The following is a 27,034-nucleotide window of genomic DNA, read 5'->3' as shown; positions in this document are numbered from 1 at the left end:
CATGTATTCATACAAATGTGAAGAGAAATCTTAACTTGAGTTGTTAGTTAATTTTTGTAATAAATTGCAGGGACACAATTGTTTCGTGGTAAATAATGGTGCTATAATTTACCTGTTAAACAGTATTTTAATAGTTCAATCAATTTATGTAAAATAAATAATAAAATAAATAATAAACCCAAAACAAACAGAGATGTAATGAATTTAAGAACATTTTTAAGCTCTCCTGATTTAAACATGCTTATGGTGTGGTAAAGTGATGGCCTTTGGTTTTCATTTGCCGTCCTTCCTCCAGCATACATCTATTTTCAACATTTGCCTCATTAACAATCTAGAATGCACGAGTATTGCCTAATCTTAATGAAATTTGGTTAGAACATATTTCCAATTATGTATTGGAAGAGTTTAAAACTGGGTCATGAAGGATCAAAAACTATGCCACTTGGTCAGAAAAAGGCTTGTGAACATTTTGTAGGGCATATTTATAGCCCATTTTTCATGAAACATTATCAGAACAGTTTTCCTAATTATATCTTGGCAGAGGTCAAAACTGTCCAATATAAGAACAAACAACTATTCCACCCAGTCACATAACAAAAAGAACTAAACAATATATTGTGTATTTATTGCCAATTCTAAGAAATTATCAAAACATTGCCCCCAATGATGTCTTTACCTGTTTTGAAATAAGATTAAATGGAGTCAAAACAAGGTTCCTAGATCAATTAAAAGAAAAGGCACGTGAACTTTGTTGAGGCCTATATAACTTATTGCCCACTATGTATGTAACTTGGTCACAAATTTGTCTCAATGAAATCTCGACCAAATTCAGCACTTAGTCTAGGTCTCCAGTGGTCAAAAACTTAATAGTCACTCTTCCAATGGTCATGAATGTTGGTCAGAACATTTATTCCAATGATATCTTTGTGAAGTTCAATACTGTGCCATGTGGGGTCAAAGCTTTGTCAAATTAAAGAAAAGTTTTAGCACACTCTGAAAGTCACATTTGTTTATGTAAAATTTATGAAACTTGGTTAGAGAATTTGTTCTCTAGAGTTCTCTCTCATGTGAGATATGATTTTGGTTCAATGGAAGACATGGCAGCCATGAGGTGGGGCAGTCTTGCTTATATGGCTTTTGTACAAATATTTGAACACTCTAGAGGTCATATTTTGTACCCACTCTCCTTGAAACCTGCTCAGTGTATTTAAACAATTTGTCTATTTTGAGCATGGCTGCAATTTGTTGGGGCAGTTTTCCTTTTAAGTCGTTTGCGAAACAGTGCAAACACAATTTGCTCAGTACAGTTAAAATGATCGGGCTGTCAGGTGAGCAATATAGGGCATTTGACTCTCTTGTTTCTTACTATGGACCCTGTTGGCTTCTCCCAAGATCCCTTGATTTTACAACCTATAAATTTTAGAAGATTTTGTAATGCAAAACTGCTGTATGAGTGCTTTAATGCTAATCCGATCATTGTTTTCCATTGCAGATGGATCTGTGAGGCTTTTGACAGAGCTGACAAAAATTCCGACAACAGTCTTGATTTTGAAGAGGTTATGAAACTGCTGAAAAGTCTCAACGCCGACATGGACAGCTCATATGTAAAGGAAATGTTCAATGTATGTCATTGATGTATTATTTATTTTAATGGACACATAATTTTGTATTCATGCTTTAAAAAAGTGCTGAAGTTTTTCTTTTTCAACTTTAAAAACTCTGTGACATGACAACTGCCTACATTTTACAACATGCAACACAATTGCTACTTGTTGCTTCTGTGACAAAATTTAGTTGATATATTATGATATTTCAAATAAGGAACATTTGAACTATAAAAGTTGTCAATTTTACTAGATGAATATCTAACATTTAAGGGACACTTTGCTATACACCATTCAAATTAGAGGTTTACCTCACATGATCTGTTTATTGGCATGATAAGTACATAAAAACAGTAAAAAACGAATATTGAAACTAATATGCATTATAACAATTAAATTTAAATCAATGCTAAAAGTTATATACCAGTACCTACCATTCTTAGCTGGTTTTATATTTAATACACTTAACACTTTATCAGTGAATTCTCACTTTCTATTTTGGTAACCACCACTCAACAGGTGATCATTGTTGCAGGCGGCAGATACTCGTAAAATCAAGGGAGAGAAAGCAAGCCTTGACCGTGATGAGTTTGTGCAGTTCTACAAGCGTCTGACAGAAAGGCCAGAAATTGAGGAGCTTTATATGATGTAAGTATCACATGACATCAGACGAGTTTAATTTGGTGTAGCAAAAGGCAAGGCTTGTGGACTAATTTTCATCAATCAATCTGTTGCAATAATCCCTCGTTGATGACCTTCTTTACAGCATATGGCCCATATCAATGCATTTTGTATTTTGTTTACATACACTATAAGCATCATTTATAAAGAAATTGTATTAAGACGACGGCGGGACTAAAAAATAATTAAATATTGCAAAGAAGCATGATAATCTCCAGTGTTTGAAGGGCTTACAGGGTGATGAGTAGTGATCTGGTATGACATCCGCATGGCTTACAGTGTGATGAGTAGTGATCTGGTATGACATCCGCATGGCTTACAGTGTGATGAGTAGTGATCTGGTATGACATCCGCATGGCTTACAGTGTGATGAGTAGTGATCTGGTATGACAAAATAACTGTTCATATCACCAAACCTCTTGATCACCAAACCTCTTGATCACCAAGCCTCTTGATCACCAAACCTCTTGATCACCAAACCCTCTTGATCACCAAACCTCTTGATCACCAAACCTCTTGATCACCAAACCCTCTTGATCACCAAACCTCTTGACCACCAAACCTTTTTATCCCTAAACCTCTTGACCACCAAACCTCTTTATCCCTAAACCTCTATATCACCAAACCTCTATATCACTAAACCTCTATATCACCAAACCTCACTTTGCTATGTAAATTTAATTTTGGTTGTTTTTCAGTTATGCAAAGGATGTTGGGTACATGACTGCATCTGACCTGCAAATGTTTTTAACACAGGAACAGAAGGTATCAATTTTGAGTTGTTTTGTTGTAAGACAAGGTGGCATAACATTCCGCATATTTTACAATAATCATCACCACACAGAGAATAGAATGTTTGTATCTTGGTAAATTTTTTGCCCCTTGCAGTCCTTGAAATTTCAAAGCTACCTTAAAGTTTAAACCAAATGCACGCGTACACAAGTTTTTGTTTCAATTTTCCTACATTTGTAATAATCAAATGTTACTGCTATTGCAAACATGTTGAAAACCTGGGCGGTTGTGTTTGTAAGGTTTTTATTCATGAAGCTCCTGGCTATATATCAAGTTCCTGGCTATTTCTTGTTTATGCCTTTTAGCATCCCAACATAATAAATATGAGCCTTGCCCTGGGAAAACTGTGCTTAATTCATTTGTGTCTTGTTCTGATAAAACTGGGCATAATACATGTGCGTAAAAATTCGTCCCAGATTAGCCTGTGCAGTCCGCACAGGCTAATCAGGGACGACACTGTCCGCCTTAACTTGATTTTCGGTAAGGAGGGACTTCCTTGAAACTAAAAATACCATTTAAGCGGAAAGTGTCGTCCCTGATTAGCCTGTGCTGACTGCACAGGCTAATCTGGGACTGCACTTTACGCACAAGCATTAAGCCCAGTTTTCTCAGAACAAGACACATTTGCATGAAGTGTCATCCCAGCATTGCCTGTGCAGTCTGCACAAGCTAGTAAGGGACGACACTTTCTGAAAATCCAGTTCAGTCAGAACATGTCATCCCTAGCAAACATGTGTGGACCTCTCACACAGTCAATTCTGGGACATGCTTTAAGCCCCATTTTCCCAAAGCATAACTCAAATTTTGTTATTTTGTAACCAGAAAGTTTTTAATTTTCCCCACAAAAAAATTAAAAATTTTCACCAAAGTAAATCTTAATTTGAGATTACATGTCAGACCTTTTTGATCCCCAGCCCTGGAAGAATTGACCTGTTTCATATTGCAGGAGAAGGACATCGGCCTTGACCGCTGCAAGGAGATCATGGTCGTGTATGAGCCCCACAAGGAGATGAAACACAACAATCGGCTCAGCCTTATTGGTATGCAGGAGGACAAGTTTCAAATAATAAAAAGAAGAAAATAAATCCTCAATTTATTGTTACTGTATTTAAAATGTCATGCTATTGTGTTGTCAGGGTTATAAATTATTTTTAAACCACACAAATAATATTTAAATGTTACAAACTATTTATCTTAATATTAACTTAAATGGTAAAATATAAAGTGAGTGGCTGCTTTTAAATATATATATATTAACTAGTAAGATAAAATTGCCATCTCACATTCACGATCAGGTTTCCGCAGTTTCCTGGTATCTCAGCAGCAGCACTTGTTCAACCGCTTACACAGGCGTGTGTACCAGGATATGACGCAGCCCATGACCAACTACTTCATCAACTCATCTCACAACACGTACGTTGGACAGTGTTCAAACATATTGGTTAAATTCTGTGTAGAATCTGGGAAAATAGGACTTTATGCATATTCACAAAGTTTTGTCTCAGATTCCAAATCCTTATCAAAGATGACACTTTCCATTAGACTTGATAAAGGTTTACAAGAGACTTCTTAATAATAACATAAAAGGGGAAAGTCTTCTCCCTGATTAGCCAGCACAATCACAGGCACATGATTAGCCAGCGCAATCACAGGCACATGATTAGCCAGCGCAATCACAGGCACATGCTTATCTTGGACGACAATGCACACGTACATTAAGTCCAGATTTCCAAGAACGCTCTTCATTTTTATTCTCTTCTGTGTAATATAAATGACTTTGCGAATATTGTATTTTGGGTTATATTTGGTTAGTATACTTATCCTGTTCTTCCGTCATGTTTCTTCTACTGTTTTGGTTAATGTGCAATTAAATTTGTCAAGTAAAATCAGTCTGCTTGTGAAGCACATTGATGTAAGCATTTGTAGAATCTGGATTTTGTTAGATCTGGATTTTGCAGGTATCTGGCAGAAGACCAGTTAAAGGGACCCAGTCGTGTAGAGTGCTATATCTCCGCTCTAAAACAGGGATGCCGTTGTGTAGAATGTAAGCCATTTTGTGTTACATTTTTATTAAGAAGTCTTTTGTAAGAAAATCTGCAGTTAACTTTGAGAAGAACAAAATGGATCCTTAAAGAGTCAGTTTATTTTTGCTTAAATTTTGTCCTCAATTCATTTTTAGCTCATCTATTTTTTGAAAAAAAAAATTATGAGCTTTTGTCATCACCTTGGCGTCGGCGTCTGCGTCGGCGTCCGGTTAAGTTTTGCGTTTAGGTCCACTTTTCTCATAAAGTATCAATTCTATCGCATTCATACTTGGTACACTTACTTACTATCATGAGGGGACTGGGCAGGCAAAGTTAGATAACTCTGGCGTGCATTTTGACAGAATTATGTGCCCTTTTTATTCTTAGAAAATTGAAAATTTTGGTAAAGTTTTGTGTTAAGGTCCATTTTATTCCTTTAGTATCAAAGCTATTGCTTTCATACTTGCAACACTTACTAACTATCATAAGGGGACTGTGAAGGCAAAGTTATGTAACTCTGACTGGCATTTTGACAGAATTATGTGCCCTTTTTATTGAACATTTGGTTAAGTTCCACTTTATTCCTAAAATATCAAAGCTATTGCTTTCATACTTGCATCACTTACTAACTGTCATAAGGGGACTGTGCAGGCAAAGTTATGTAACTCTGACTGGCATTTTGACAAGGACGAGTTGCATAACTCTGGTTGTCATTTTATGGAATTATGGCCCTTTTTTGACTTAGTAACTTTGAATATATGGTAAAGTTTTGTGTCTAGATCCACTTTACTTCTAAAGTATCAAGGCTATTGCTTTCAAGCTTCAAATACTTTCATGCTATTATGAGGGTACTGTACCTGGCAAGTTGAATTTTACCTTGACCTTTGAGTGACCTTGACTCTCAAGGTCAAATTATTAAATTTCGCTAAAATTGCCATAACTTCTTTATTTATGATTAGATTTGATTGATACTTTGACAAAACAACTCTTACCTGACATACCACTATAGAATCCACCCAAACCATCCCCCACACCCCCTCTCCCCAAATCCCCCCCCCCCCCTCCGCCAATTTTTTTTTTTTTTTTTTTTTTTTTTAACGATCATCTAATAAATGACCACCACACCCTCACACTTTACCCCCCACCCCCCCCACCCCCCCCCCCCAAAAGAAAACAATATTTATTTTTTTAAACATTGTTCAAAAACACAAATATTGATTTTTATTATTTTATTTTTGAAATACCGTCCAACCATCCCATCCAAGAATCCCCCCCCCCCTCGCCCCCCAAAAAAACAAACTTTTTTTTCTTTTTTTTTTTCATTTTTGGAAGATAATGTAATAAATGACCACACTCCCACACTATACACCCCTCTCCACTCCACCCCTCCCTCCTTTGTGATTGAAATTGTGATAGGTCCCTTCACCTTTAAAAAGAAAAATAGATGAGCGGTCTGCACCCGCAAGGCGGTGCTCTTGTTACTTTTGTTTATTTCACTTAAACCAGTGCATTTTTTATTGATATGAAAAATTCAATATTTCTAAGAACAAGTGTAAATATGGAAAGGATTTTCCTTTTGTTTTCTTGTAAGAATATGTTAACAATAGCTCATAATTTGTATTTGCAAATTTGATCGAAGAAAATACCTGAAAGTTTAATTTTTTACAATTAATTTTAGTTATTTTTCTCAACTTTCTATTGACTGTAAATTTGTTAAAGTATTATAAGTGAGGAGCATTAAGTATGTTTCCTTAAGTTGTACTGTTTTTCAGTGGACTGCTGGGATGGAAATGATGGTGAACCAGTCATATACCATGGCTATACCTTCACATCTAAAATCCTGTTTATTGATGTCATCAATGCCATCAAAGACTATGCATTTGTCACCTCACCGTACGTATTTCTTACCTTATTTAATGTGGTCATGAGTATATCTGTTCTCTGAAGATTACTTTTCATGTTGTCATCACCAAACACTAAATTGATATCTTATGTAAACAAGAAACCATCGGAGACGGGTGATGCTCCCCAAAGGAGAAATAGCTCGGACAAAAATTGTGCACGGACGGACGGACACATGGATGGACAGACGAAGCGGCGCCTATATGCTCCCCCAAAAAACATTTGGGGGGAGCATAAATATCTTAGCCTTCATTTGAGTTCAGTGATCTTGGTCCTTAATTATTTTAATAATTTCTCTTCAAGGCTGGAAATTAATCTTAATAACTACTTGTCCAGTTAGACTAGTGCCCTAAAATTTATGTTGTAATTTAGTTTTCCGAAACAGTGGAACAAATTTCATAGATGAACTTTTGATGCCAGAGTATTTAAGCAGTACTAGGATACCAAAAAAATACAACCTGGTTTATTATGCTCCCCCAAAATTTTTTTTGGGGGGAGCATATAGTCGCCGCTTCGTCTGTCCGTCCGTGTGTCCGTCCATGCACAATTTTTGTCCGAGCTATTTCTCAGACACTAATGACCGGAATTTAATGAAACTTTATGGGAAGCTTCACTACAAAGAGTATTATCAGCGGGTTCTGGTCGGATGATTTTTCACAGAGTTTTGGCCCTTTGAATTTTTTTTTATTTTCCATTAACTGTACATATAGTGCAATTCTTGTCCGGGCTATTTCTCAGCAACTAATTACAGGAATTCAATTAAACTTTATGGGAAGCTTCACTTCCAAGAGGAGATGTGTATATTATCAGCGGGTTCTGGTCGGATGATTTTTCACAGAGTCATGGCCCTTTGAAATTTTTGAAATTTTCCATTCACTGTACATATAGTGCAATTATTGTCCGGGCTATTTCTCAGCAACTAATGACCGAAATTCAATGAAACTTTATGGGAAGCTTCACTACCAAGAGATGTGCATATTATCAGCGGGTTCTGGTAGGATGATATTTCACAGAGTTATGGCCCTTTGAAATTTTCTATAAAAAAATTATTGTCCCCCCAACTACTGTGCCCTCAAGACTTTTCCTTTTATCTGAATTTATAGTGCAATATTGTGACAAAAAAAAACTTTGGGGAGAATCACCCGTCTCCGACGGTTTCTTGTTTTCTGTTTTTGTTGTAGTTGATATATATTTCCAGATATCCAGTGACCCTGTCAATTGAAAATCATTGTTCCATAGAGCAGCAAACAAAAATGGCTAACTACATGACACGCATTTTTGGAGGTATTTTTTAGCGAGGCTGATTTCGGAGAAAACCAGAGCTATTGTCATAGCCAGCCTCGTCGTCCGCCGTCTGCTGTAGGCGTCGTGCTAAAATCTTAACATGGGCCACTTTTTAAATATTGAAGATAGCACCTTGATATTTGGCATGCATTTGTATCTCATGGAGCTGCACATTTTGAGTGGTAAAATTTCAAGGTGAACATCATCCTTCAAGGTCTAGGGTCGAAAAAAAAAAGTCAAGGGAAGTAATAAGCTTTAAAAGGTCATAGTTATTTGACCTGCCCACATATATATATTTTTGTTAAATAAATCAAAGCAGCCCAGTAGGCGGCATTGTGTTTCTGACAAACACATTGTGGTAAAAGGTCAAGGTCATCCTTTAGTCTATGGTAAAAAATACAGATTTAAGGGAAGTAATAAGCTTTAAAAAGGGAGAAAATTATTCAATATTGAACATAGCCACTTTATATATTTGGCATGCATGTGTATCTAATGGAGCTGAACATTTTGAGTGGTGAATCTACAGTCACAGTATAGTGGCTTTTTATTATTTGCTACTAAAAATAGAGATTTGTTACAGACAATTATTTTAAAGGGAAGTAATTTATATAATTATAAATCTCATATTATATACTTCCTTACCAAGAATTGAAGTTCTTTTCACAGTTACTGTACGGATTTATTATTTTGAATATTTATAACCCAAATGATTGATTTTCAAAGTTTTTTTTAAATGATATAATTATAATTTCTTTGATGTTCATTACATACCTGTGGACTTATGTCCATAGATACATGATAAACTCTGGTTCAACTCTGGTTATGATCTCTTTTAAACCACAGGCCTTGGTTGTCAGTGATGTCTGACATGGTCATAAGTGACTGTGAGACCCTCCCCACCCACCCCCCATCCCCACCCCGGTTGGATTGGACAAAATTCAAGGGAAGTAATAATCTTTAAAGGGAGATGATTTCTTTACCTGCCAAATGATAAATAGAAATTTTATTTAAATGCGGCGCAGTAGGGGGCATTGTGTTTCTGACAAACACATCTCTTGTTGGGTCACTAGGTCAAAGGTCAAGGTCACTGTGATCTCTAAAAAAAAAAAAAAAAAAAAATTATTCTGACAAGCTTTCGCAGCCGAGCGTGGCACCCGTTATGCGGTGCTCGTTTTCACGTATGTCGGCATCCTAAACCTGATTGGGGTCTTAAAAGGAACATCTGTTTTAACATCAAAGTATGTTGTGGCTTTATTTTGATTATATTATTACAATCAAAGCACATATTATAAATTAATGCACATGTATTATTGAATGCTGTTTTATGTTATAGTAAACAGGTAGGCAGATGACCTAACATGAACGTGCATAAACAACGAATCCATACAAAAAATAATAATGGAACTTCTTGAATCCTGTTGTTGCAATTACGTTTAGCATTTGGTTCTGCTGCTTTCAGATATGCTGTATTGTCCACATAACATGCCTGATGTTACACCATCCCCTCACGAGCTGAAGAACAAAATCCTTGTAAAGGTATGTTTTAATCATTGGCTGTATAGATAAAAGAAACTTCTATAAATGCCCCATGAATTCAAAGCAGGAGAGGACACTCCCAGAAACTTGGCATGATTATCTTTTCCCAAAATAAAAAACAAGCTGGTACTAAAGGCAGAAAGTAACTTTTTTTCTTCAAAATCTGAAGGAAATTTCTCACAAAAAAAGATGCCGACTTTGTCTAGTTAACTAATAAATTGATTTATTGAGTTATTCATTTAGCAATATGAATAGGTAGAACATTATAATATAAATTTAAAAATTCAGTTTAACATTCACATATAAACAATTGGAATATTGTTATATTGATACTGTTTCAATTTTCCCAAGTTCATGGATTATTGTGCTATTTTTTTCCCAATCCAAAAGGCACAGGTGGTAAAATATAAAGCAAAACAATCACTGTTTGTATCAGAAATGACGTCACTGGTGCCATCACATTATTGGATCCATTGAACAAACATGATTGAATTGCTCTCTCAACATGGTAAAAACATATAGTTTCCATTAAATCAACCATCATATAATACGCCTCTAAACATAGGTCCCCAGTGTTTGTGACACGTGTATGAAATAATTTACATAGATAAGAACTCATGGGCACTTGTTAATGAACAGAAGTATGTATATGCGTACTGACTTGAAAGCACCAGTATTCAAGCTAGAAAAGCATCACTAATACGCAATAAAGAAAATAAATTGAATGTAGTAGTGGGGGGAGAAAATGTTTGTATGGCATGCAGGGTAATAATCCCATATAGCAATTGCTCCAGAATTTTTGAGACGCGTTCCGAGAAAACGGGGCTTAATGCATGTGCGTAAGTGTCGTCCCAGATAAGCCTGTGCAGTCCGCACAGGCTAATCAGGGACGACACTTTCCGCCTTAACTGGATTTTCGTGTAGAAGAGACTTCCTTTAAACGAAAAATACCATAAAAGCGGAAAGTGTCGTCCCTGATTAAGCCCCGTTTTCTCAGAACGCGACTCATTTGATAGTAGGGCCACAGGGAATAGTGGTATATACAGTCTTTTAGTGCTTGGTGTGAAACACTCGGTACACTGCACCTTGGTTTGATGTCTAATACAAACAACTATACAGTGTACATAGTCACGAGTCTTAACGAGAGGGTTGTACAACGTTGGTATTCTAATGGAAAACATGTTTGACAGGTTATGTGTTAAAATTTAAATAATGTATGCATTATAATTGTAAATAGGCAAATTAATACAATTGTATCATTCTTAAACTAGCTGTCTTAAAGGTGGCTTATATTTAAGATGTTTTTTGTTTTATTTTATGGTGTGTACGATCAGTAGAGCAGCGTTCTGATAAAACTGGGCTAAATGCATGTGCGTAAAGTGTCGTCCGAGATTAGCCGGTGCAGTCCACACAGGCTAATCAGGGACGACACTTTCCGCTTTTATGGTATTTTTAGTGTCAAGGAAGTCCCTGCTTACCGAAAATCAAGTTTAGGCAGAAAGTGTCGTCCCTGATTAGCCGGTGCGGACTGCACAGGCTAATCTGGGATGACACTTTACGCACATGCATTAAGCCCAGTTTTCTCAGAACAAGGCTCAATAACAGTCATGTTAAGGCTGTGCACCCAACTCATGCTAGATACACACCATATCTGGGATAGATTTCCATATGTAATGAATACTTAAACAAGAAAGAATGTTCTCTTTACTGTCTTGATTCCATAATGCAAAAACATGTATATTCAAATAACAAAACCTTAATTAAAAAACGTTAGAGAATATGTTTTAAAAAAACACTTGAGAACCAATATTGACACTTCCTTGTTTAGTATAATGCTTTTAATACTAAGTGACCATGAGATTCAATAAAACTACAACGGATAATCAATTGAGAAATTTTATGAAGTTTCGTTATCAAGTGTCTGTGAAAGTAATACGATTTTCTTCGAGATTATTAAAATATAAGTTGTAACAGAAACACCATGTGTCAAATGTAATTTAAAACTGAGGCTTATTTGCAGTCATTGTACTGTTAAAAGTAGGAGATATATTATATTGGCATTTTACAAAAGTTCATATAAATAATAACATTACTTTTTATATTAGACTATTAAATAAACTTAATGCACTTCAAAAATCAAATTAAAACTTATATTTAAATTTAAATTGAAGACATGTTATTGAGGCAATCATTTTCAAATAATATGTATCCAAGTAAGTATAATTGGCAAGAGATATTCAAAATGTTGAAAAACGCATAAATCTTAATTATTAAGTAAAAACAAATAAAAAAAATTATTTAAAAAATCATATTGTAATTTACAGTTTTGGGAATTTTTAAAGAAAAAAAAATCAACAGCCATTCTTTTAATATTGGAATTTATATTTTGACTTATAATGTTATTTTTGCCAGTCAGAATATTTTATAGCAAAAAGAACATTGTAGCGTAATAATTATTATACCTCCGTGTGGATTTGGTATGCCTCTATTTTAATAAAACTTCCTGTATGAAATTCAGAAAAGTTTTTACAGGTATTGTTCTTCTGCATAATAATCCATATAAGACTTATATTATAGCTGGCTATATTGCATTCAATCTTGCGAGTTCTTTTACAATTGATTGTACCTATGTTTACGTTCAATCTGTCAAATGCATTAACAGTTTACCAAAGTCCAATAATTAAATACTCATTCTGTCTCAGCTGCCATATTTAAGTTTTATTCTGAATAAACGGGTCATATTGCATGTTTAGAAACACTGATAATATCACTGATAAGCCTGTGCATTTCGCAAAGGCTTATCCTGGACGACATTTTTGGTCTGCAAAGGCTTATCCTGGACGACATTTTTGGTCTGCAAAGGCTTATCCTGGACGACATTTTTGGTCTGCAAAGGCTTATCCTGGACGACATTTTTGGTCTGCAAAGGCTTACCCTGGACGACATTTTGGGTCCGCAAAGGCTTATCCTGGACGACATTTTGGGTCTGCAAAGGCTTATCCTGGACGACATTTTGGGTCTGCAAAGGCTTATCCTGGACGACATTTTGGGTCTGCAAAGGCTTATCCTGGACGACATTTTGGGTCTGCAAAGGCTTATCCTGGACAACATTTTGGGTCTGCAAAGGCTTATCCTGGACGACATTTTGGGTCTGCAAAGGCTTACCCTGGACGACATTTTGGGTCTGCAAAGGCTTACCCTGGACGACATTTTGGGTCTGCAAAGGCTTATCCTGGACAACATTTTGGGTCTGCAAAGGCTTACCCTGGACGACATTTTGGGTCTGCAAAGGCTTATCCTGGACGACATTTTGGGTCTGCAAAGGCTTATCCTGGACTACATTTTGGGTCTGCAAAGGCTTATCCTGGACGACATTTTGGGTCTGCAAAGGCTTATCCTGGACGACATTTTGGGTCTGCAAAGGCTTATCCTGGACGACATTTTTGGCCTTTTTGAAATTTTTGTTTAAAGGAAGTCTCTTCTAAACTAAAATCCAATCAAGGTGAAAAGCGTGGTCCATGATTATCCTGCTTGTACTTTACGCACATGAATTAAAACCCATTGCAAGGCTCTTATGTGGTACAAACATGTAGAAGGTGAATAGCATATTGACTCCGTGGAAAAACAAAACACCTGAAGTTATATATCTATATATCATTTCTAGTTGTAAAGGCATTTGCATACAGAGTAAGATGACACAATTTAAGTTTGTCTTGGGGACAATCTTGAAGCTTGTCAAGTTGAAGGGTACCCATCACCTGCCTTCCAAACTGTTACAGCATTCATACGATGTTAAGTCAAGCTGTATCATCATTTTGAAAATTTACAAGAGGGTTAAATCTTAACATCACTTTACTGTTAATCTAGGGCAAGAAATTTAAGGCACAGACAAGCGGTGACGATGAGGATGAGGTCACTGACGAAGATGAAAGTGCAGAGGCTAACCAGGACCAGGTGAAGACGAAGCAAGCGGAGGCCAAACTGCATCTGAGCTCTGAGCTCTCCAACACTGTGACCATGAAGAGCGTGGCATTCAAGGGGCTACAGGACATTCCAACTGGTATAGTGACAAAATACTTAAAAAAGTGGGATTTAACCCCCTACACCCCCAATATGAAATTTTATAAGAAATATATGAGCCTTGTGCTGGAGTCCGTATGGGCTTATCAGGGACAACCCTTTCCATTTTCATGGAATATTTTTCTTAAAAGAAAGTCTCTTCTTTAAGACAATCCTGTCCTGGGGGAAAGTGTTGTCCCTGATTAGCCACACTTATGTTTTGAGCTTTCTCATGTAACTGTCAAACTTAAACCCTTGAGTTGGAGGCATTAATCATTTTAAATGTACATAATGTATGTACGACCCAAAAGCTTTTGTTTTCAGCTCGTCTAGTTAAAACTTATACAACTGAATAAACTTAATGAGAAGAATTTCTAGTTTATAAGTAAACCACTCAGTTATTTGCCCTTGTTTATAGCTTTTTAAGTGGTTCAAACGGGTAAAAGTGACAAATGTGACATAGCTGTAGCTACAATGAGACATATGTGACATAGCTGTAGCTACAATGAGACAAATGTGACAAAGCTGTAGCTACAATGAGACATATGTGACAAAGCTGTAGCTACAATGAGACATATGTGACATAGCTGTGGCTACAATAAGACATATGTGACATAGCTGTAGCTACAATGAGACATATGTGACATAGCTGTAGCTACAGTGAGACATATGTGACAAAGCTCTAGCTACAATGAGACATATGTGACAAAGCTGTAGCTGCAATGCGACATAAGTGACATAGCTGTAGCTACAATGAGACATATGTGACAAAGCTGTAGCTACAGTGAGGCATATGTGACAAAGTTGTAGCTACAATGAGACATATGTGACAAAGCTGTAGCTACAATGAGACATATGTAACAAAGGTGTAGCTACAATGAGACATATATGACAAAGCTGTAGCTACAATGAGACATATGTGGCATAGCTGTAGCTACACTTAGACATATGTGACATAGCTGTAGCTACAATTAGACATATGTGACAAAGCTGTAGCTACAGTGAGACATATGTGACAAAGTTGTAGGTACAATGAGACATATGTAACAAAGCTGTAGCTACAATGGGACATATGTGACAAAGCTGTAGCTACAATGAGACATATGTGACAAAGCTGTAGCAACAATGAGACATATGTAACAAACCTGTAGCTACACTGAGACATTTGTGACAAAGCTATAGCTACAATGAGACATATGCGACAAAGCTGTAGTTACAATGAGACATATGTGACAAAGCTGTAGCTACAATGAGACATATGTGACAAAGCTGTAGCTACAATGAGACATATGTGACAAAGCTGTCACTACAATGAAAATGAATATAGTGTGTATTGTTTCACTTTGAATTAGAATGTAGTATCAAGACAAACTTTAAATGAATATAACAGTACCAGGAGCTGTTGATATTATGATGTAATACAAAGAAAATTGTGTGGAGTATTTGCTTCAACCTTGAAACAATGAAGTCTGATACTGTAATAATTGTTTTGTTTTCTATAGCATTTTATCCACTTTCACATTTGGTGTATATGAATGAAATTCTAACAGCATGTCTGATTGGCATTTTTTCAGGAAATGGGAATTTCAATGTTGTCTCATTGGTGGAAAAGAAGATTCAGAAACTCATCGACTCTGAGATAGAGAGTGTCTGCAAATACACGCAGTCTGCGCTGATACGAACGTACCCTGCTGGAACACGGACTGACTCCAGTAACTACAACCCGGTAGCCATGTGGAGCGGGGGATGTCAAGTTGGTAAGTTATAGAAACCCTGCAAGGTTTAAGGCCCTTACCTTCAAAATTAAGATTAAACCAATTTACTTTAATCTTTGTTTATTTCAGCTCAATTACATTGAACACCAAAGGATTTAAAAACCCTCTCAAGTCAGTTCCCTGGGTAGATAAAGTTGTTTTCATCTTTTGGGGAGATGTAAAGATTCACTATGCCAATGCGTCTCTTTAATCTTTTATCCTTTACCTTCAAGTAGTAGGGTGCTTATGTATGTATCTCTGTCAGTTTGAACCTCTGTACTTCTGTTTCGGGAAAAACCTAATACATGTGAGTAAATTGTTGTCCCAGATAAACCTGGGTAGTCTGCCTAAAGTGGACTTTGCTGAGAAGAGACTTCATTTCATAGAAAATTACAATAAAAGCATAAAGTGCCCTCCCTGATTTGCCTGTGCAGACTGTGTCCAGGCAATTATGGGTTGACATTTTATGCAAATGCAATAAGCTCAGTTTTTCCCAAAACACAGCTTGCATAATATATTGACTTGTTTCAAATCTTTGCACAAATAGGAAGATGAGCAGACTATATTCATCGACTGGGTCCTTTTTAAATTCCAGTTGCCTTGAACTTCCAGACAGGCGGAGAGGAAATGCAATTGCTACATGGGAAATTCCTTGACAATGGAAACAGCGGATATGTTTTAAAACCACAGTGTCTCATGGGAGGTAAGTGTTGAATCATACAAGTGTTTAATAACATTAGTTAGAAATGTAAGAACGTTCAATATTGTTTTCATCTCCACGGTGTGAGTGGAGGTGCAGGGATATGGAGACCTGGTTACCAAAGGAAATGATCAGACGTTGAAACAATAGTACTTTAATGCTGCATCGTAAAAGTTAACGTTTTTTGTTGTAAGTTTGGAGCATCCAATTATCATGGAAGGCAACAAAGTGAGATGATTTTGACACAAATAGTATATTGAATATACTGTGAAAGGAAAAATATATTTATACAGATATGTTTGCAGAAGTAGTAGAATAGATAAGTAACATTCTTCAACATGTGCATTTAGTTTATCGGTAGAAACAAATGAGATCATTTAAACATTCAGGCTTTAAAATACAATGGCTATGAGTATTCATTTTTAGCTCGGCTGTTTTCGGAGAAAACCCGAGGTATTGTCATAGCCAGCTCGTCGTCCGCTGTCAGCCGTCCGCTGGCGTTGTGCTAAAACCTTTACATTGGCTCTAAAATCAAATTGCTTCCACCTACAACTTTGAAACTTCATATGTAGATGCACCTTGATGAGTTCTACTGTGGTCACTGTGACCTCTAAAAAAATAAAATCTGAAAAGCTTTCATTTATTCAAAACTGCACCCGCAGCCGAGCCTTGGCACCCGTTATGCGGTGCTCTTGTTTTATGTTATGTCATATTATGTGTTAGCAGGGACATTACATGTTTTTTCAAGATATCTGCATGAACTGTTTGATGCATCATAAACATGCAATGAAATAAAGCAGAAACAAAACGTATTGATTATTTTATCAAATTGAGTCATTATGAATTAACCACGTTATAAAAAAGAACCAATAAGTATGCACTGTTTACAGTGCTCTTCCTTTCTCCTTTGGGTGAGGGCATTTTACCGGGGTAACCCCCCCCCCCATCTTCTCCCCCTGAATTTCATAATTTTACTTTCTATAACTATTATTGCACTTTGGACAGCTATTATAAGTGGCAATTTATAATGAGCATAATTTAATTGGTAGCATTTAAACAAAATATGTATAAATTAAATTGTTATTCTACTTATTTTGTTCATACATATATATTTTAGATAATTTTGAAGCACTTGTTGGAAACAGGCCATCATCCACCCGAAAGCGTCTGACTATCAAAGTGCTGAGTGGATTTCAGTTGCCGAAACCGAAAGATTCAAAGAAAGGGGAGGTAATAGACCCATTCATCAAGATAGAAATTCATGGCCTTCAACGAGATACACAGGACAAGAAGACATCTGTTGTGAAGAATAATGGTAAATACAAATTGATTCAATACATACAGTATGAACGCAAAGTAAAGTTTAATATTAGTCAATTCCCTGTCCGTAAAATATGAGAAAAAAATTCCAGTTGTGATTTACTTCCCTTTTTCAGATTATATACATGTTAAGTAGATTTATGAACAAATAATGCAACAAATAATTTTTTAAATTGCAAAAGTGACTTAACTTTCTGTATTAGGACCATTAAATTGTATTTCTAGTACAGACATATTTTTAAATTTTAAATACAACCAGACATTATTAAAACAGTGAAAAATACAAATAATCATTATAATAAACTGGCTTTTGCGTGTAAATGTTAGTTTATTATCCTGTTAAAACACTTTGTAATAGTCTATATTCTACATGCATCTATAATATGTCAAACAGACAAAAAACCATCATAAGGTATACATGTACTGTTTATGTACAACTGAACACAAAGCTAAACGTGAGCTATGGTTCTGAGTCTCTGTAGTGTGTTTGTAGTGTTGTGTGCTTGTTCAGCTTGTTACTACTCTAGACCACATTTTGCATCCAATCTTGATAAAACTTATTCAGAACATTTATCTGTAAATATATATGCCAAGTTTGAAACTGTCTCATGTGCATCCAAAAAACGTTTATCTGTAACTCTTTCAGTGCGGGAACCGAATTTTGAAGGCCTTTGCAAACAGTTTGGATCCAATTGAGACGCCACAGAACGTGGCGTCTCATCTGGATCCAAACTGTTTGCTACTCTGATAGTATTCTTTGAAAAAAAAAATCGAAGAAAATGCTAATTTTAGAAATTCTGCAGACGACATTTTAGCAGACGACAAATTTCCCAGCTTGCAAAGGGTTAAATATATATGCCACGTTTGAAACTGTCTCATGTGCATCCAAAAAACGGACTGGAGAGCGTTTCAAATAAGCCTTAGGCTTTTCTATGCAATCAAGTTTTAAAAAATAGGTTTAAGCTATTATTCCCCTAAGAAATTCGTTCCTTCTATTAGGTCATGTCTTTAACAATTAGTGCCAAATAACTCAGGTGAGCGCTTAAGGGCCATCATGGCTCTCTTTTATTTGAATTCCTCTCCATTTACATATGAGCCTTGTTCTGAGAAAACTGGGCATAATGCATGTGCATAAAGTGTCGTCCCAGATTAGCCTGTGCAGTCTGCACAGGCAATTCAGGGACGACACTTTCCGCCTAAATTTGATTTTTGGTAAGGAGGGTCTTCCTTGAAACTAAAAATACCATAAAAGTGTAAAGTGTCCTCCTTGATAAGCCAGTGCTTTTATGGTATTTTTAGTATCAAGGAAGTCCCTCCTTTTGCCTGTGCAGACTGCACAGGCTAATCTGGGACGACACTTTACTCACATGCATTAAGCCCAGTTTTCTCAGAACAAGGCTAATATATTGCTGTTTTCAGGCTTCAAGCCGATTTGGAATGAGACCCTGATGTTTGAAGTGGATGTTCCCGAGCTAGCCCTGGCCCGACTAACAGTATGGGACAGTGATCGCTACGTCGATGATTTCATTGGATACTTTGTGGTACCAGTGAACAGCATTGTTGAAGGTGAGCATCAGTGTCCTTGATCACATTGTATTTTTTCAACCGTGCTCTGTGAACTTGTGATTTAATGCATGTGCGTAAAGTGTCGTCCCAGATAAGCCTGTGCAGTCCATGCAGGCTAGCAGGGATGACACTTTCAGCCTTAACTGGATTTTTGCTAAGAAGAGATCTATTAACGAAAAATACCATAGAAGCGGACAGTGTTGTCTCTAATTAGTCTGTACGCATTGCACAGGCTTATCTGGGACAACACTTACAGCGCATGCATTAAACATTCTTTTCACAGAACACTGCTAATTTATTTTTTAATCATCTTAATTTATGGGTTATAACAGTTATGTGTTTGTGATCATGGACATATTCACATGGTCTTAAATATGGATCCATCATCTTTCAGAAAGTCACTTGTATCAAATTTAAAAAATTAGCATTTGTCCCCCTCCAAAAAAAATAAATTAAATAATTAGATAACTAATTAACAATTTTATTAGTTAAACATCATTAGCTGCTCAATGTTAACATTAGGGTGAATATTTATGCCCCCTTCGAAGAAGAGGGGGTATATTGCTTTGCTCATGTCGGTAGGTCGGTACGTCCACCAGGTGTCGGTACGTCCGTCCACTAGGTGGTTTCCGGATGATAACTCAAGAACGCTTGGGCCTAGGATCATGAAACTTCATAGGTACATTGATCATGACTCGCAGATGACCCCTATTGATTTTGAGGTCACTAGGTCAAAGGTCAAGGTCACGGTGACTCGAAATAGTAAAATGGTTTTTGAATGATAATTCAACTTATGCATACGCGGCCAACAGGGCACACTCTGAACAATATTACTGAAGCAACTGGTCTGTAATCCTAAATCTATAATTATCAGTCCAATGAAACATCATCCTTTTAGTAAAATACAGTGGATCAGTAAAAATGTTATCAGAAAATGAGATTTTTTGTATATTAAATATTGTGTTAATGTTTAATTTTGTTGATTAATATAAATATAAGCAGGACAGGGGAGGTAATACACTACAGGGGAAACAAATGCAATAAGTTAAAATTTATTGTTACAGATTTGCCTCCCTTGTAATATATTTAAATTTTACCAAATGTAAGGCTAACAGCATTTTTGTAATGCATACTACTACTACTACTACTACTACTACTGCTGCTGCTGCTGCTGCTGCTGCTACTACTTCTTCTACTACTACTACTACTACTACTACTACTACTACTACTACTACTACTTCTACTGCTACTACTACTACTACTACTACTACTACTTCTACTACTACTCTACTACTACTACTACTACTACTACTACTACTACTAGCTACTACTACTACTACTACTACTACTACTACTACTACTACTACCACTTCTACTACTACAACTACTATTTCATCTGCTACCACCACCTACTACTACTACTACTCTACTACTACTACTACTACTACTACTACTACTACTACTACTACTACTACTACTACTACTACTACTACTTCTACTACTACTACTACTTCTACTACTACTACTACTACTACTACTACTACTACTACTAATACTACTACTACTACTTCTACTACTATTTCTTCTGCTACCACCACCACCACCACCACCACCATTCACAGTGACAAAAAACGTATTCACACAATGGCTGCTACTACAACTTATAGCCCATATAGGGGGGCATGCATGTTTTACAAACAGCCCTTGTTTATCGTTAAGTGTAAGGCATTCTTATTAAGGCCAAAAGAAGTTATTACATTTTTAGCTCTGCGTTTTCGGAGAAAACCCGAGTTTATTGTCATAGCCAGCTCGTCGTGTCATCCGCAGTCCGCGTTGTGCTAAAACCTTAACATTTTGTTAAGGATTTGAACATTGGCTCTAAAATCTAAGTGCTTCCACCTACAACTTTGAAACTTCATATGTTGATGCACCTTGATGAGTTCTACATGACACACCCATTTTTGGTCACTAGGTCAAAGGTCAAGGTCACTGTGACCTTTTAAAAAAAAATCTGACAAGCTTTCATTTATTCAAAACTGCACCCATAGCCCAGCATGGCACCCGTTATGCGGTGCTCTTGTTATATATTCTCACAACCATTGTTCACAAACATGACTTTTATGTTGTTTTTATGTCCCCCACCACTATAGTGGGGGACATATTGTTTTTGCCCTGTCTGTTGGTTTGTTTGTTTGTTTGTTTGCCCCAACTTTAACATTTGCAATAATTTTTGCAATATTCAAGATAGCAACTTGATATTTGGCATGCACGTGTATCTCATGGATCTGCACATTTTGAGTGGTGAACGGTCAAGGTCATCCTTCAAGGTCAAATATATTGGTCAAAATAGCTCATTTAATGAATACTTTTGCAATATTGAAGATAGCAACTTGATATTTGGCATGCATGTGTATCTCATGGATCTGCACATTTTGAGTGGTGAAAGGTCAAGGTTATCCTTCAAGGTCAAAGGTCAAATATATAGCTTCAAAGCGGCGCAAAAGGGGACATAGTGTTTCAGACAAACACATATGTTGTTTTTTAATAACTTTTATTACATTTTATGAACTTGTTTTTTTACTTCAATCAGGATACCGCCATTTTCCACTGTTCGACAAAAACGGGGACCAATACGAACAGGCTCTTGTGTTTGTTCATGTCACCAAGGAGGACATTCCACACAGCAGGCACACTCACTGATACAACGCGAGACCCGCACCTCTGTCAGCACTTGGACGAAAAATTCTAGCCAATCTTGAGATCACCCCTGTGCTAGATATCAAACCACAAAGATCCTGTGAGATCACCCCTGTGCTAGATATCAAACCACAAAGATCCTGTTCTGTGCTAGATATCAAACCACAAAGATCCTGTTCGAAGACTAATTAGATGCACTGTTTGTTGATTATTTTAAAAGTAGCTTTGTTTAAAACCTGTTTGTATTCCATGCCCATTTGTAGTCTTAAGTAGACATTATTTTATAAATGGGTACTTACAATATATGCACATACATTAAATAACAATAGATATAACAAATGTGTTATAAAATAGTTTGAGATGATGAATGTGTTGAGAAAAAAACACTACTTTTTTCAGACTTAACTATTTGTTCCAATAGAACTTAACGCTAATCTTTGAGAAAAAACAATGTAATGGATTTAAAATAAGATTTAGGTCTTTTTTCAATATTTTGTACATCTCCCCCAGGGATTGAAATCAATGTCCACCTCTCAGGCTTACTTTTTTGCAGTCGGTGGGTGATTCTAAAAAGCTGGTTGTCCACTTCAACAAATAGCTTTTAAGAAAGTCTTATATACCCTCTACCAAATCTAGAAAGTTTGGATACCACTCAGGCAACCAAGCAAAAATGTAAATTTCCATCCCTGTGTCAAATTTTCATAGAAAAAAAGATAAATGAATTATATTCAAATATAATTGAATACTTAATAAGTACTGAGTTGGTTTTGGAATTGATGTTTTCAATACAAAATTGGGTAATATAAATGCAATATGCACAAACATGTACATAGGTGGTTTCAAAAAGGTATTTTTACCAGTCAACATAATTTATTATGATTATATTAAATTGAAAGTATATTAATCAAAGACATGATGTATTTATCAACTTTAAAAAGTGTAAAAATGTTTTTGAAGCAGCATTAATGTGATATTATTGTAATAAATATTTGTTGTTATAATTATAAATATTTTGTATATCTTTACGTTTTTGGAGCAATAAGAATTCAAATAATATTCTATGTTAATCAAGAAAATTTGTGTACAATGCTTAGTGTATCTGTAATTGAAAGAGGTATTTAACTTTGCTCTTGTCTGTCTGTCCGTACATACGTATGTATGTTCATCCCAAAGCTTTTATTTACTCCTTTTTAACTGCTGGTTTGATAACACTCACGCAGACTTTGACAGGATTATAGCCCTTTGTCTGTTGTTTTTTTCAAAAAATTTCAAAAACTCTTTAATTGCTTGTTAAATCTTCCTAATTCCTTGATCGTAAAGAAAAAATTTTGACTGCAACTTGGTTTTTGCTGAATTATGGCCCTTCGTAAATTTTACACTGTATAATTCATAGTGGATTTGTCAGTGTCCAAACATGTGTTGTCGGGGCATTAGTGTCTGTGACACATTTCTAGTTTTTAATCAAGAACTATTTATCTTGCATGCCCAATCAGGGTGCGGGTCTTAATTCGTGAAATTTATACTGCTGAATGAGAGGTCTTCACTGTTGATTTCATCTCAAAGAAATACATGTTATTTTTCTTATGTGTAGGCATATATGTTTTTAGAAATAGTTTAAGTCAAAATATTTATATTTGTTTTTATGCTAATATTAACGCAAATGCGAAATTGGGATGACTTTGTGTATAAAATAAAATCAGCAATCATTGTTTGTTATTTTAATGTTTTACCGTCTTGTAGCATCATAAAATGTGTCATTTCTATTTGTGTATGTAGGGAGGTTTTGTATTGTTTTTACTCAATTTTTATCAGAACAATAGTTTTGTGGTGGCTCAGTAATTGTTGTCCTTCAGTGTCCAAGATATTAAAAGCTGCATCAGAAAATATACTTAAAATGTATATCATCTGTTTGATCATTTACTTACCAGTTATACAAAGAAATATGTGGTGGAAGAATTTGTTGGGGAAATTAAGGGAATTTAAAAAATTTACGAACAAATAGGAACAATTTAGGGACTTAGAGATCAAGACACCTCTGAAAAAAAATCAAAATTAAATTTGGGAATAATTGTTAAATATTTCTGTATAACGTATTAATAATTGTGTAAAATAAGAATTTAATTACTGTAAACATGGTTTAAATGTATGATGATGGTTATAAATGTACTAGTACATTTATCAGGAAGACAATAGAACATGTATCGGGGACATATATACATATTCAGGGTCAAAACTTGGGGATTTTACTACAGAACTTCAATGACCAAACTGTTTTTAATACCATGTTTCATTATTGTATAAGCAACAACTGCTGATTACTGGAATATTTGTATCATGTTGTTTTCGATGAACACGACAGATCTGTGTTGTAACATAACTTTAATGATCTCTTTTTTTGTTATGCATGTTTTTATATCAAATATGGATTGATGGTTATATTAGTTTTAAACTATTTGTTATACTCAATCAAACAGTAATAAGTACACAGTGTTTATAATAAATTCAAATGTTGATTGTCAAACTGGATTCCAGTCCATTTATTTAAACTCATTGAAAAATGCCACATTCATATTACTTTTTCAAATATTTTTAAGATTGATAACATATTGAACCCTTTTTATGTAAATTTGCTTGTGTAAATATTCACATATTTGAATTACCTGTATATTCATTTATTTTTTATCACTGTGTTTTTAAAAATATATATATATATTTGCCACATTGTTGAATTATACTAGGTTTTTATGATTGTCACTAACGCATACGTTAGTAACTTGATTAAAATGTGAAATAAATTATTCAAGTCACTTTGTTTTGGTTACCATACATCAGTCGAAATTTGTTCCCCAGCAAATAAACATACAAGAGGGATAATTGATAACTTTTTGACTGCATGATTCTAAAAAGGTATATACATTAATTTTGAATTAAAAAAGTAGAATTACTCCAGACACAATCGTTTTTAAATGTTGTAAATTTACCACATGGAAAATTATTTTGGAAAAATGTGAACAGTTACACTAACATTAAGTAACATATTACTGCTATTACATTAAAGATGCAAGCTTTACCAGACCAGATTTAAGCCTAGAGTTGTGTCAAACTGTAGGTCATAAGGTCATGTTTTTATGTCCCTTACATGTATAATTGCAGACACCTTAAGTGACGGTTCTAACCTTCAGTGATTATATTGAGCAACATGAGGCTCATTTGATTGTTCTGTTTCTTCTAGCTGCAACACTACATTCTATAACACTTACCCAAGGTCACTGAGTCTTAGATACATTTATTTCCTGGCATCCTTGGTAGGTGGGCAGAGCACTTTGAGTCGGTTTTAAGCATGCCATCTACAATCAGTGACGAAGCAATCAATCGCCTACCTCAGGCCCCGATTTACAATACACTCGACCACCCTCCTTCCGCTACAGAGACAGAAAAGGCTATAAAGCAACTTTCAACTGGCAAAGCTCCTGGCGCAGACGCCATTCCAGCTGAGATCTACAAAAATGACAATCCAGAAAATGACAGAACTTTTTCAGTCAATGTGGGAAAAGGAAACGCTACCACAGGTTCTAAAGGATGCGTCAATAGTTCACCTCTACTAGCGTAAAGGCAACATGCAGTCGTGCGACAACGACCGAGGGATTTCTCTCTTATCCATCGCAGGAAAGATCCTTGCATGCATATTATTGAACAGACTCTTAATCCACCTTGAAAACGGCCTCCTTCCTGAAAGTCAGTGCGGATTCCGGTCCGGTCGTGGTACAGCCGACACGATATTTGCTGTTAAACAACTGCAAGAGAAATGTCAAGTACAGAATGTCAGCCTCTGCACAAAGCGTTTGATACTGTGAACAGAACTGGTTTATGGAATATCATGGAGAAATTCGGCTGTCCACAAAGATTCATCACGATGGTACGCCAATTCCATGACGGTATGCAGGCCCATGTTCTCGATGATGGTAATCAATGTTCACCTGTGGAGGTTTCAATGGTGTCAAGCAAGGATATGTTTTAGCCCCGACACTCTTCAGCATGATGTTCACTGCCATGCTCGCAGATGCCTTCTCTGAAAGTGACGCAGGCATTGACATCAGGTACCGCACAGATAGGGGAGTCTTCAACCTTCAGCGTTTGAAAGCCAAGAACAAGGTCCACTTCAAAAGAGACATGCCTGTGAGAGGTTTGGTTTGACAATCAGCACTAACAAGACTGAGGTCATGTTCCAACCAGCACCAAATAGCCCTTACAGTGAGCCAAACATCTCCATCATTTCTCAGCGTCTCAATCCTGTGGAGAAGTTCACATATCTTGGTAGCACTCTATCCAGAAACGTCCATATTGATGACAAGGTCAATTCCCGCATAGCTAAAGCAAGCTCTGCCGTTGGTCGCCTAAACAAAACTGTATGGAACCGCAAAGGTATCACAACAGCGACAAAGCTCAATGTGTACAGAGCAGTTGTACTTACAACATTAGGCCAAAAAAAAAATCTTAAAATGATTTCGGATTTTTAGCTCACCTGATTGCTCAGGTGAGCTTTCGTGACCGGTCTTTGTCGGTTGTATGTCCGTCCGTTAACATTTGCTCGTAAACACTAAGGGGCCACATTTCTTGTCCCATCTTCATGAAACTTGGTCAGAAGCTTTGTCCCAATGAAATCTCGACCGAGTTCGAAACTGGGTTGTGCCGGGTCAAAAACTAGGTCACAAGGTCAAAAAAAGAAAACCTTGTAAACTCTGTAGAATTCACATTGTATGCCCAATCTTCATGTAACTTTGTCAAAATGTTTGTCTTAAATGATATCTTGTTGAGTTCAAAAGTGAATCCGATCCGTTGAAAAACATGGCCGCAAGTGGGCGGGGCAGTTTCCTTATTTGGCTATAGAGAAACCTTGTAAACACTCTAGAAGTCACAATTTTTGCCCAATCATCCCAATCATCATGAAAGTTGGTCAAAACATTGGTTTAATTGATGTCTCGGACGTGTTGAAAATGGTCAAGATCGGTGAAAAAACATGGCCGCCAGGTGGGCGGGGCATTTTTCTCTATATGAATATACATGTAGTGGCAGTTTTCCCTATTTGGCTATAGAGAAACCTTGTAAACACTCTAG

General features: G+C 36.1%; 1 protein-coding gene across 14 annotated transcripts in view; it reads left to right on the top strand.

Annotated features, from left to right (window-relative positions):
* The window catches only part of LOC127845704 (1-phosphatidylinositol 4,5-bisphosphate phosphodiesterase eta-2-like), a 146,212-nt gene extending 121,486 nt beyond the window's left edge, over positions 1–24,726 (top strand). For all 14 annotated transcript variants that reach the window (XM_052376848.1, XM_052376867.1, XM_052376841.1 and 11 more), the window contains 15 exons: positions 1,493–1,622; positions 2,140–2,252; positions 2,984–3,050; positions 4,024–4,117; positions 4,373–4,490; positions 5,036–5,121; positions 6,874–6,994; positions 8,202–8,287; positions 9,747–9,823; positions 13,691–13,883; positions 15,457–15,639; positions 16,232–16,339; positions 17,454–17,651; positions 19,076–19,222; positions 21,813–24,726. In XM_052376848.1, the coding sequence (XP_052232808.1) occupies positions 1,493–1,622; positions 2,140–2,252; positions 2,984–3,050; positions 4,024–4,117; positions 4,373–4,490; positions 5,036–5,121; positions 6,874–6,994; positions 8,202–8,287; positions 9,747–9,823; positions 13,691–13,883; positions 15,457–15,639; positions 16,232–16,339; positions 17,454–17,651; positions 19,076–19,222; positions 21,813–21,922 (1,831 nt within the window). In that variant the 3' untranslated portion in view covers positions 21,923–24,726. The remainder of the gene's footprint in view (positions 1–1,492; positions 1,623–2,139; positions 2,253–2,983; positions 3,051–4,023; positions 4,118–4,372; positions 4,491–5,035; positions 5,122–6,873; positions 6,995–8,201; positions 8,288–9,746; positions 9,824–13,690; positions 13,884–15,456; positions 15,640–16,231; positions 16,340–17,453; positions 17,652–19,075; positions 19,223–21,812) is intronic.
* Positions 24,727–27,034: the final 2,308 nt, after the last annotated feature.

The sequence above is a fragment of the Dreissena polymorpha genome, chromosome 1, assembly GCF_020536995.1.
Source record: "Dreissena polymorpha isolate Duluth1 chromosome 1, UMN_Dpol_1.0, whole genome shotgun sequence".
NCBI classification, from domain to species: Eukaryota; Metazoa; Mollusca; class Bivalvia; order Myida; family Dreissenidae; genus Dreissena; species Dreissena polymorpha.
Note: the sequence above shows the minus strand (reverse complement) of the source record. Positions and strands in the feature narration are given on the sequence as shown.